This window comes from Anabrus simplex, chromosome 3 (assembly GCF_040414725.1).
Source record: "Anabrus simplex isolate iqAnaSimp1 chromosome 3, ASM4041472v1, whole genome shotgun sequence".
NCBI lineage: Eukaryota > Metazoa > Arthropoda > Insecta > Orthoptera > Tettigoniidae > Anabrus > Anabrus simplex.
In genome coordinates this window covers 283,957,094-283,970,811 of record NC_090267.1, presented here as the reverse complement: position 1 = coordinate 283,970,811, position 13,718 = coordinate 283,957,094, and the positions used below count along the sequence as shown (strand labels likewise).

Here is a 13,718-nt window from a genome sequence, read left to right as displayed (position 1 = left end):
ATTTCTAAGTTAATGTAATCATGGAATCAATCATGTTATATACAACCTTAACTAGTTCTAAATAAGACTATAAGATCTCGAATATATCGCTTTCATTTAGGAAAACTTATTTCCGAAGACATAAAAAAAATATTAACCCATATACGTTCTCGCATTCAACAGCAATGATCATTTCTTATTACTCAAATTATGCCAAGATCAATTTAAATGAATGCAGCTATCTATATATGTGAAGTTCTACTTTCATGTCCAAGTATAACCAATATTTATTCATAGTAGGGATATTATTTGATGATCATGACCTATTATCCTATTTTATATGAGGTTAGGGTATGTTGCGAATTGTAGTAGTAACGTGATCTCTTGATTACATGGCACGTTACTTGATTAATAACATGTGATCCTAGCTTGCATCGATATTTATATTCCTTACATTAAATATTCCCTTTTTTTTTTCAATCCCGACGTAGAATATACTCTTATTTAAATCATCTTCCATTTCTTCTTTCATATATCAACTTTGAATTTTTATAAAGCATCCAGTTCAACTCGTATTTCTTCTTATTATCATTATCTCTTCCTAATAACACATTCTACCGATGCACAAGCAATCTTTAACACTGGATCAGTATCTTCTTAACTCGTCATAACATTTATCTTACATGTTTACAGTCCAATACCTCATAACCTATCTTATAATACCACTGTATTACATATCTGCATACTCTGAATATGTTCCCTACGTTCATCTCAAAACTAACACTTGGATTCTAAATGATTTTATAACATTTGCTTCTGACATGAACTTTATTTTTAGCTACGGCATAACATTACTTAAATCATTATTCCCTTCCTTAAAATTGGGAGTTGCTTGTATCCATAGACGACTATGTACTTCCTTTTAAATCGAATTATCATGAAGTCACTCGTGAGGATCTAACATGTTAAAAGGTTAATTCTGAAGATCAAAAACTGTCTTACAACTATATTTCTGCTATATACAATCTAATAAAATTATTCTCCATCAAACTACGTAAATTTGTACAAACCGGGCGAGTTGGCCGTGCGCGTAGAGGCGTGCGGCTGTGAGCTTGCATCCGGGAGATAGTAGGTTCGAATCCCACTATCGGCAGCCCTGAAGATGGTTTTCTGTGGTTTCCCATTTTCACACCAGGCAAATGCTGGGGCTGTACCTTAATTAAGGCCACGGCCGCTTCCTTCCAACTCCTAGGCCTTTCCTATCCCATCGTCGCCATAAGACCTATCTGTGTCGGTGCGACGTAAAGCCCCTAGCAAAAAAAAAAAAAAAAAATTTGTACAAGAAACTTATCTTCCTTCCTCTGCTTCTGGACTGGCCTAGGTTTGTTTAATTCTCCGCTGTTGGAAACGGCTCCTGTGGCTGGCAGCTGGCTAACCAGTTATCTTCCTTGGTCTCGGCTGGTCATGCCTCGGGTCAGGTCATTCAGGCGGTCCATCTCCCATTTTTTAAGGATATGCCATCTCGTCTTGCTCATTCATGCAAATCAAAAACATGTATGTAGTCAGCTGATACATGGTTAAATGTTCAAAGCCTTCTAATTAAACAAGATTTTCAAGATTCTTGCTTATATCTCTAATATCTTTGTTAGACCTTACAAATCTGCATAAACTTCTAATATCTGAATCTGCTGGTTTATTCAATAGAATTCACAGTGTTATTTTGTTATCGTAGTTTCTCAACTATTTATTCTTCTCAATCCGGTCGACGTTTTATGGCATGTTGGTTATTGAATCTTGCCTAGCATTTAATATGTAGATAACGCATCTTATACGTATTTCTTGTCTTATTTCATGATAAATTACTATCGCATACTCTCTGATTTGTTCTTTTCTTGCAATACTCTTCTTTTCTTGGAGTCTTATAAGGTTAATTGAAGACTATAATCGTCGATGCGTTTATCTGATGAAAATGTCCGTCTTTTTATCACAGTGTTGGCTCTCCTCAACAATCCAAATCTGATGTTTTTTTGTTTTCTTGACACTGCCATCATGTTGATACCTATTCCGCTATTGTGTCCATCTGGACTTCCTTGACATACTATGAAGTTGTTCATTCTATATAACTTTGTTGGGAGTACTTGCGTTCAATCAATCAATCAATCAATACTGATCTGCATTTAGGGCAGTCGCCCAGGTGGCAGATTCCCTATCTGTTGCTTTCCTAGCCTTTTCCGAAATGATTTCAAAGAAATTGGAAATTTATTGAACATCTCCCTTGGTAAGTTATTCCAATCCCTAACTCCCCTTCCTATAAACGAATATTTGCCCCAGTTTGTCCTCTTGAATTCCAACTTTATCTTCATATTGTGATCTTTCCTACTTTTATAGACGCCATTCAAACCTATTCGTCTACTAATGTCAATCCACGCCATCTCTCCGCTGACAGCTCGGAACATACCACTTAGTCGAGCAGCTCTTCTTCTTTCTCTCAATTCTTCCCAACCCAAACATTGCAACATTTTAGTAACGCTACTCTTTTGTCGGAAATCACCCAGAACAAATCGAGCTGCTTTTCTTTGGATTTTTTCCAGTTCTTGAATCAGGTAATCCTGGTGAGGGTCCCATACACTGGAACCATACTCTAGTTGGGGTCTTACCAGAGACTTATATGCACTCTCCTTTACATCCTTACTACAACCCCTAAACACCCTCATAACCATGTGCAGAGATCGGTACCCTTTATTTACAATCCCATTTATGTGATTACCCCAGTGAAGATCTTTCCTTATATTAACACCTAGATACTTACAATGATCCCCAAAAGGAACTTTCACCCCATCAACGCAGTAATTAAAACTGAGAGGACTTTTCCTGTTTGTGAAACTCACAACCTGACTTTTAGCCCCGTTTATCAACATACCATTGCCTGCTGTCCATCTCACAATATTTTTGAGGTCACGTTGCAGTTGCTCACAATCTTGTAACTTATTTATCACTCTATAGAGAATAACATCATCCGCAAAAAGCCTTACCTCCGATTCCACTCCTTTACTCATATCATTTATATATATAAGAAAACATAAAGGTCCGATAACACTGTCCTGAGGAACTCCCCTCTCAACTATTACAGGGTCAGACAAAGCTTCACCTACTCTGACTCTCTGAGATCTATTTTCTAGAAATATAGCAACCCATTCAGTCACTCTTTTGTCTAGTCCAATTGCACTCATTTTTGCCAGTAGTCTCCCATGATCCACCCTATCAAATGCTTTAGACATGTCAATCGCGATACAGTCCATTTGACCTCCAGAATCCAAGATATCTGCTATATCTTGCTGGAATCCTACAAGTTGAGCTTCAGTGGAATAACCTTTCCTAAAACCGAATTGCCTTCTATCGAAGCAGTTATTAATTTCACAAACATGTCTAATATAATCAGAAAGAATGCCTTCCCAAAGCTTACATACAATGCATGTCAAACTTACTGGCCTGTAATTTTCAGCTTTATGTCTATCACCCTTTCCTTTATACACAGGCGCTACTATAGCAACTCTCCATTCATCTGGTATAGCTCCTTCGGCCAAACAATAATCAAATAAGTACTTCAGATATGGTACTATATCCCAACCCATTGTCTTTAGTATATCCCCAGAAATATGATCAATTCCAGCTGCTTTTCTAGTTTTCAACTTTTGTATCTTATTGTAAATGTCATTGTTATCATATATAAATTTTATTACTTCTTTGGCCTTAGTCTCTTCCTCTATCTCGACATTATCCTTGTAACCAACAATCTTTACATACTGCTGACTGAATACTTCTGCCTTTTGAAGATCCTCACATACACACTCCCCTTGTTCATTAATTATTCCTGGAATGTCCTTCTTGGAACCTGTTTCTGCCTTAAAATACCTATACATACCCTTCCATTTTTCACTAAAATTTGTATGACTGCCAATTATGCTTGCCATCATGTTATCCTTAGCTGCCTTCTTTGCTAGATTCAATTTTCTAGTAAGTTCCTTCAATTTCTCCTTACTTCCACAGCCATTTCTAACTCTATTTCTTTCCAGTCTGCACCTCCTTCTTAGTCTCTTTATTTCTCTGTTATAATAAGGTGGGTCTTTACCATTCCTTACCACCCTTAAAGGTACAAACCTGTTTTCGCATTCCTCAACAATTTCTTTAAACCCATCCCAGAGTCTGTTTACATTTTTATTTACCGTTTTCCACCGATCATAGTTTCTTTTTAGAAACTGCCTCATACCTGCTGTATCAGCCATATGGTACTGCCTAACAGTCCTACTTTTAAGACCTACCTTTCTATCACATTTCTTTTTAACTACCACAAAAACAGCTTCATGATCACTAATACCATCTATTACTTCAGTTTCCCTATAGAGCTCATCTGGTTTTATCAGCACCACATCCAAAATATTTTTCCCTCTGGTTGGTTCCATCACTTTCTGAATCAGCTGTCCTTCCCATATTAACTTATTTGCCATTTGTTGGTCATGCTTCCTGTCGTTCGCATTTCCTTCCCAATTGACATCTGGCAAATTCAGATCTCCCGCTACAATCACATTTCTTTCCATGTCGTTTCCCACATAGCTGACTATCCTATCAAATAATTCCGAATCCGCATCAGTGCTACCCTTTCCCGATCTGTACACTCCAAATATATCAAGTTGCCTATTATCTTTAGAAATGAGCCTTACACCTAGAATTTCATGTGTCTCATCTTTAACTTTTTCGTAGCTTACAAATTCTTCTTTCACCAGAATGAAAACTCCCCCTCCCACCTTTCCTATCCTATCTCTACGATACACACTCCAGTGCCGTGAGAAAATTTCTGCATCCATTATATCATTTCTCAGCCATGATTCAACTCCTATTACAATATCTGGTAAATATATATCTATTAAATTACTTAATTCTATTCCTTTCTTTACAATACTTCTACAGTTCAACACTAACAATTTTATATCATCCCTACTTGATTTCCAGTTCCCTGTTCCCTTATCACCGCTCCCTAGGCCATCCCGTTTCTCTGAATGTACCTCCCTATTACCCTTCCAAACAAATTTCCTAACTTATACGTACCACTGCGGTTTAAATGAAGGCCATCCGAGCGCAGATCCCTATCTCCTACCCACCCATTAGGATCTAGAAATTTCACTCCCAGTTTCCCACATACCCACTCCATAGTCTCATTTAAATCCCCAATCACCCTCCAGTCAGTATCCCTCCTACACAGTATTCCGCTAATAACAATCTCCGCTTTCTTAAACTTCACCCGTGCTGCATTTACCAGATCCCACACATCTCCAACTATGTTGGTACTTATATCAGCTTGCCTTACGTTGTTGGTACCAACGTGAAACACTACCACCTTCTCCTTCCCCTCCTCCCTCTCTTCTACTTTCCTCAACATCTGCCTCAACCTAATTCCTGGATAACATTCTACCCTGGTTCCCTTTCCTCCACACACTTTCTCCACGTGTCTAACGATGGAATCCCCCATGACCAGAGCCTCAACCCTACCCACCTCATTTGATCCCCTCCCCTCCTGGTCAGCCCGATCTTTCCTGATAGCTGCAGAAGCTACTTCCTCCTCCCTTTTCTCCTTCCCATGACCCTGTTTCACCTGTCTTTTCCTATCCTCTACTCTACATTTCCCTTTCCTACCTTTTCCCTTCCTCCTACTTCCACGCATCTCAGCAACAGTTTCCTGTCCCTCATCTTCCCTCTGTTGTTCTACCTGGAGTGACTCGTACCGATTTCGCACAGACACCTGTCCTGAATTCTGATCCTGAATAGAGCCCTTGGCCTGCAATCTCCTTCCCCTTAGAACATTAGACCACCTGTCTTCTACAACTCCTCCCTTTCCTTCCCCTCCCTCTTGTACACCTACTGTAACCTGTACGTTGTTTGAGGGAGTCCTATCTTCCTTCCTGTCTTCTGTGAGAATCCTAATTATCTCCCTCAAACTTTCCAACTCCTCCCTCATACCCCTCATTGCCTCACCACACCCACAATAAGTACACTCGCGCTCCTTAGCCATTCTTTACGGGGGAACATTTTTTTAAATTAAAAAAAATAAAATAACTTATTTGCAAAAAAATAAATGAACGGAGGGATATATTGTCTGGGATAGTACACAACAATAAGGTAATTAATATACCGGTATGACTACACTACAATACTACTTAGTCGTGCTCTATTTTTTTATCCTACAACCCCTAACAGGATAAAAGCTGCTGTTAATTACTGAATATCGAAAGTAATACACAAGAACTACACAATTCCAAACTGCAATTAAGCCTATCCTAATTTCAACAATATTTTAGTAAGAGTTTCTACCGATACCTCTACTACACCAGTACTACACAAATATTTTACAATAATAAAATAAGCACACTAAATTCTAATAGGATATTACTCGTATACTACTGTACAGTACACTACAGTAATTTTTAAACTACTTTCAGACGTATCCTAATTACGATACCGGTACCGTACCGTATGTCACTACTAAGCACAACAGAAATGAAATTTGCAAGAACTACTGTACTCAAAGATTACCAACGAAGCTAAATGCTTAGACAAATTATTATTAGTATTATTAGTATTATTATTAGTATTATTATTATTAGTATTACGGTCTAATAGATATACACGAAAGATAACACACGAATATAGCAGGCAAGATACGGCACTATCTAAATGTACTGTATCTATACTACACTACACTACACTGCGTTTGGTTAAATGCTTAAGTATCAAAAGGATTGCCGTACACGAAGAAAAACACGAATATTACTGGCAAGATACTATCTAATATATTATACCTTATCTTCACTACAATTCTACTGAAATGTGGTTATGTGATTATTACAGCTGGTGGATTACTATTATTTTCCCTACTCCACGGGACGGAGAAAAAAAAAAATGTCCTTAATTAGGCCTACTGAAAAATACGAGGTTGTCTATAATAATTTCTCAAATATTTCTATCAAACTACTACTACTACACCAGGGACTTGAACTGCAATTACTGGGATATATGAACTTTATTATTATTAGCTAACCGCTCTTAAATACTGAAAGATCGAGGGAGCGAAATATAAATTACGGATACTAACTACCTACTCAGAAGTACAAATGAATGGAATACAAGGTCAGCTGATTTTTATTTATATTTACTTGACTACACTACACCCTTTGTTCACGACTGTAGCCAACAATGCAATATTTGAATATGAGGAGCGACAATAATCAATAACAATACGACTGTTAACTATTACCGTGTAATCTCTTTAACTTCTTTTTAAATGGAAGTTTACAGGCGTATCGTGTTTTTTAATGTAGTAAATTATTACCTTCGCGATAGTTTGAACGTATATCTATACGAAATACCGGAGAAGTTGCTGCAGAAGTTATGGTACTATTCCTTATGATAATCTGCCTTTGTAAGTACAACCAACGAACCGACAGATATTTACAAATATTTTTAAAGTTTATATTGTTACCTAAAGTATTACCTAAACCTAAATTCGAAACAAGGTGCACCTAGCTAGCCTACTTAACCTAGAAAACGTAATTTACTGAAGACCAACTGAATTACTTGTTACAAAATTTAAATAATTATTACTACTCCCAATTTCTACCAACAAGCACTAAACACCACTATATAAACAGCACTAAATGAATCAGATATACACAAAATTAAGCTATTTCAATAGGTTTTCACTACTTTATCACTACAATAATGCAAGAGCTCTCTCAACAGCCAACCGTTCTCATGCGCATCCAACAATGGAGTCTACTCCAGTCTGAGTGAAACTTTACTTTCGGAATAGCTTAATGGTACAGTACTAAGACCAGACATTGTTTTGAGTAGCCAAGATCAATATTTTTAAGCTAGGCTATAATCTGCGGGTTGTATAAAACTGAGTGAATAGGGACAGCTGTACCACATGGTAGAAGGACAGGAACAATTAGCACATTGTATGAGAAACAAAATGAGAGGTCAGTGTGTGAAGAGGGAGAAATAGAAAATCAAAAGAGCAAGGACAATCTCCACATCTGCATACACTGCTGTCAACAGATAGATTGACTCTCTCCACATCAATCCTAGTTCTTCTCAGCCCTCCACGAGCTAGCGAGCTTGTTTCTCCTTCCCAGCTTCAACAGGTGAGCAGGCTTTAACACTCATTGAGGGGCCTTTTTGACATATCTTCAATCTGTAGGAATGTGGGAAGTGTCAGAAAAGAAGAAAGCTCAATAAACAAAGGGAAAAGGAAGAGACAGATAAATACCACACTGACCTGTCATTGTGTTCCCCTTTCATTGCTCCTTTGTTCATGTATATGACTTGAATTGCACTTGTTTATTCTTTTCCATTACCTACTTACAGTTAGAAATGAGTTTCGTTGAAGAGTTCTTCAAAATATTAAGCGTCTACCTTAATTGTATCCTATTTTTTCTTCAGTTTCTAATTTGTTTGTTTCTGATTTAAATCAAAGAAGGCTATCTGTTTGTACTCTTATTTCAGTTATGAGTACAACTTTTCTTGCAGCACCCCTGCCATTTTGGGAATTAATACAAATTATTTTTATTTACCTGCATGTGATTTGGTGTGTAAATGGAGATGTAACTACATCTAATTTTACACGTTCATTGTGGTGTAGTACTGCTTGTCATACAGGTCCCGGAGAAGTCATGATGTTTAGCGTTACTATCAGATGTACAGGCAACAATAATATTAGTGTATACAACAATGAGAAATAACTCCCAAAACCATCAATAATGATGGGAAAACTTGATGAGTTTACAAATCTGTACTGTCTTACTAATAGCGTTAATGATTACCAGATAAATCAGTGCTCCTCAAGAGATCTGGGCTAGCATTTGGGGTGGCCGTGACAAGAAAAAGGGTAGATTGTGTGTGTGCCACCTGTGATATATACCCACCTTCTTGTGGGCTGTCGTGTTCTGCACGTAGTACATGAAAAAATATGCAGAAAAGCACTGAAAATACACTTGTTAGTGCTGTGCTGTTGTATATCTACCTCAACAATATGGAAGACAGGAGAATTGCACTTACAACAGGTAGAAGAAAAAGTTTTATTGAGCTCCATTGCGAACGTGTTGTAAACCCTTGTTTGTAGACACCCTCTGTGAAATGCTTTCTACCGACAATAAAGCGGTCACTGCCTTGCCAGAGATCAGCACTATCACATTTAATGACACTCATGTTTGAGGACCTTTTAAGAAACATAATTACCGAGCCCGAGCTGCAGTCGCTTAAATGCGGCAAGTATCCAGTATTCGGGAGATAGTGGGTTCGAATCCCACTGTCGGCAGCCCTGAAAATGGTTTTCCGTGGTTTCCCATTTGCACACCAGGCAAATGTCAGGGCTGTACTTTAATTAAGGCCACAGCCGCTTTCTTTCCACTCCTAGCCCTTTCCTGTCCCATCGTCCCCATAAGAGTTGTCTGAGTCGGAGCGACGTAAAGCAACTTGTAAAAAAAAAAGAAACATAATTACAGTAATTGCTATACATTAATATTGTTATTCATTTGTACATTAGATTATACTCTGTTGGGATATAGCTGTTGATCCCTTATCTTGAAATACACTTCTCTCCTGTCTGTCTGTCTGTCTGTCTGTCTGTCTGTCTGTCTGTCTGTCTGTCTGTTTCCTTGTATTACATAATGACATACAAAAGTACACGATTTTCTTCTTCTTCTTCCTCTTCTTCTTCTTCTTCTGGTTTTCATCATTAGCAATCACAGTAATAAAAAAAAAAAAAAAACAAAAAAAAACGAGGAACAATCACATACTGCCCATACTTCGAGTCACCCTCTTAAACTTGCTTCTGTACTAAGGATGTACCAATAAATTGCATTCCTAGCACCCCAGTGACATATGGTAAAAATAAAATGATTGCATAGTATGTGAGTTTATTTTTCTCTTGTATTATTCATCTCTCTTTCATAAATATGTATTTTGTTTTTTGACAGGCTTGGTGCAAGTTTTATGAAAATGCTATGGCATTCCCTTTAGTACCTGCAAAGGTTGTTAAGACAGAGAAGTTTTTTTCTGTGCATCTTTGTGAAGCTCCTGGTGCTTTTATTACCTCATTAAATCATCACCTGAAATTGAACTTTCCATCTGTGAAGGTATAGTACATCTTATTTAAAATATTGTTTTTTCATGTTATCAACCTGTCTTAACTTATCTGTCTTAGCATTTGTATTTGGAGCCTTGAATTGTATTACTTACCTTCCCAGACAGCCTGTTTGAGTCGTTCTGATAGAAATAACTTTCCTTTAGAACCATCATGGTATACTGCATTGTTAACTTAAGGACAAATATTTGTGTTAGTTCAGTTAATTTTTAAGTGACTTGTACATATTCAGTTATTCTTTCTTATATTTAATAGCAGTACTCAGTTGTAAAATAAATGCATCATACCTACTTGCATAGTTGCACATAACTTGAGGAAGAAAGAGACGTAATTACACCCTCAGTACTGATGTTATCATTGTGACTAGCAGAATCGAACCAATTAAATCATCACTGATTTGCATTTAGGACTGTTGCCCAGGTGGCAGATTTCCTGTCAATTGTTTATCTAGACTTAAATGATTTTAAAGAACTTGAAAATTAATCAAACATTTTCCTTGATAAATTATTCTAATCCCTAACTCCTTTTCCTATAAGTGAATATTTGCCCCAACTTGTCCTCTTGAATTCCAACTTTATCTTCATATTATGGTCTATCCTACATTTGAAAGCTCCTCGCAAGCTTATTCATCTACTTATGTCATTCCATGCCATCTTTCTGGTGACAGATCAGAACATACCACATAGTCAAGCAGCTCATCTCCTTACCCCTTACTGCTCTTTTGTTGGAAATCATCCAAAACAAATAGTGCTATTTTCCTTTGGATCCCATCTATTTCTTTTATCAAGTAATCCTGGTGTGGGTCCCATTACTGCAACCATGTTCTAATTGGGGTTTTACCAGAGACTTATACGTCCTCTCATTTTCATCCTTACTACAACCCCTAAATACTATCATAACCATATGAAGAGATTTGTAAACTTACATCCTCATTCATGTGATTATCCGATTGAAGATATTTCCCTCTATTAACACGTAAGTACCTACAGTGATCGCCGTGACGTACTTTCACCCCATCAACATAGAAATTAACCCTTTGAAAGTCACGTTTTTGCAACACTGACATACCCCACAATTTAGGCTTTTACATACTCATAAATTATAAATTACTGTACAGGCACATAGTACATTATATTTTTAAATGGCCTAGTTATAAATGAAAAAAAGTGAAAAATCACATAAAATTCATGGTTAATCATTTTTTTATATGGTGTTCCTCAAAATATGGAGCTGTTTACAGCATGGTTTACAGTCTTTACACTGGTAAATAGTCCTCCTGTTTCTCTTTTCGGCTGATTTTGTTGAGTTCATTACCTTCAGTTTGGGAACTGTTGTTATTGAAATGAAAGAACTGTAAAATTGCTTTATAGTGATTACAGAGCATGTACCAAGGAGATACAAGAGTGTGGATTAATGGGTCAATGGACCAGTATTGTTATTCTTCTATGGTATGATTACTTACATAATCCAGTAGTTTAACCCCCTCCAAGGTGCAACAGCCCCGAAGGGCCATAGCCTACCAAGTAACTGGTGCTCAGCCCGGAGGCCTGCAGATTACAAGGTGTCGTAGTCAGCACGACAAATCCTCTCAGCTGTTATTCTTGGCTTTCTAGACCAGGGCCGCCATCTCACCATCAGATAGCTCCTCAATTGTAATCACTTGGGCTGAGTGGACCTCGAACCATCCCTCAGATCCAGGTAAAAATCGCTGACCTGGCCGGGAATCGAACCCAGAGCCTCCAGGTAAGGGGCAGGTATGCTACCTCTACACCGCGGGGCCGGCCAATAGTATAATAATTCCTAAATATAAGTGCATTTCTTCCACAGTTACATCTGTCCAGGTACTGTTGGCAAGCCTCCTCCGCTCTGTCTTATTAATGACATCCTCCAGTGTCCTTCCCTGATTAATTACAGATACTGATCCGCCATACTGATACGTCAGTTTTGGAATAAAGAAGGGATTTTAAATTACTAATGTCAGCTATTAAGTCACTTTGAAGCTTCAATTCCTCCAACTCTGTTTTCTTTCTGTTTTTCCTACTTCAGGATCTTTTCTGTTAACACTTTTTGATGAGAAATATTTGGTCAAATTTGGGGAAATAATTGGACATTCATCAAGGAGAAGTTCATTAGGTTTAGGTGGTAATACAGTTACATTGCTTTTAATATCACAAAATGTTTCCTCTTTTGAAAAACTTTTGTCATTGCAATGTTTTATGCACACAACTGAATTTTTCCCAGGTTCCCAATTATCTCATTTAACGTGACAAATCCATTTTATTTTTTAATTCCTGATCTGAAGGAAACCTAAATGAGGTAACATTGCCATCTTTTTTTTATGTTATAGTTGCTACGACATATGGGAACACATCATCTATATATATAAAATAAGAGTTTTGTCTGTACATTGCTCAGAATTTGAAAATCATGGTATTTCTGTATCGGTCATGTCCATAGTAACAAGAAAATGCACTTTTTACATTTCCGTAATTTCTTTCTGTCTGTCTGTATGTATGTACACGCATCACGAGAAAACGGTTGAAGAGAATTTAATGAAAATCGGTATGTGAAGTCGGGGGATGAGCCTCTACAATCTAGGCTATAAATCATTTTACTCACGCTGAGTGAAATGGTAGTTTAGGGGAAGGCCTAAAATTGAATTCTCAACTATTTATGTTATTAGTGGTCTAATGAAAATCGGTATGTGAAGTTGGGGGATGAGCCTCTACGATTCAGGCTATAAATCATTTTTCTCACGCTGATTGAAATGGTAGTTTAGGGGAAGGCCTAAAATTGAATTCTCAACTATTTATATTATTAGTGGTCGTATTTTAAAGAAAATGGGTATGCAAAGTTGGGGAATAAGTTTCTACAATTTCGGCTATCAATAATTGTATTCACGCTGCGAAAAATCGTAGTTTAGGGAAGGCCTAAAATTGAATTCTCAAATATTGTTGTTATTAGTAGTCCTATCTTGATGAAAATCGGTATGCAAAGTCAGGAAATAAGTCGCTATAGTCTAGGCTTAAATTATTCACGCTGAGTGAAATGGTAGTTTAGGGGAAGGCCTAAAATTTAATTCTCAAATATTTCTTATTAGAGGTGTAATCGATGAATGCTACATAACTAAAGTTATATAGTATTAAATTTCCTATTATTCATGTCTATACATTGTTACGGTACTGGCTATGATCACAAAGATATTCATGAATTTGGATTTTTGTTACTAAGTCCATATCAGCGCCGAGTAACGAGGAAATGGGTAAACAGTATTTAATGAAAATCGGTATGTAAAGTCGGAGAATAAGAAATTACAGTTTACGGTATAAAATATTTTACAAATCACAGAGTCGAAAGAAAACTAAATGTGAAGGCCTACATAGAAATCTCATAACATTGATCAACAATAACATTACATTGACCATTGTTTGTTGTGATGTGCTTTGTGGCTTCTGTTGCCCCTCATCTCCGGTACATAGGATTACTGCTGCGTACAGAGTATTTTTTATTTGATTTATGTCGCACCGACATAGGTTTTATGGCG

At 37.2% G+C, this 13,718-nt stretch overlaps 1 protein-coding gene across 3 annotated transcripts in view; it reads left to right on the top strand.

Moving 5' to 3' along the window:
* aft (adrift) overlaps window positions 1–13,718 on the top strand; it is a 436,902-nt gene that overhangs the window by 128,844 nt on the left and 294,340 nt on the right. For all 3 annotated transcript variants that reach the window (XM_067143070.2, XM_067143068.2, XM_067143069.2), the window contains one exon: window positions 10,008–10,166. In XM_067143070.2, coding sequence (XP_066999171.2) covers window positions 10,008–10,166 — 159 coding nt within the window. The remainder of the gene's footprint in view (window positions 1–10,007; window positions 10,167–13,718) is intronic.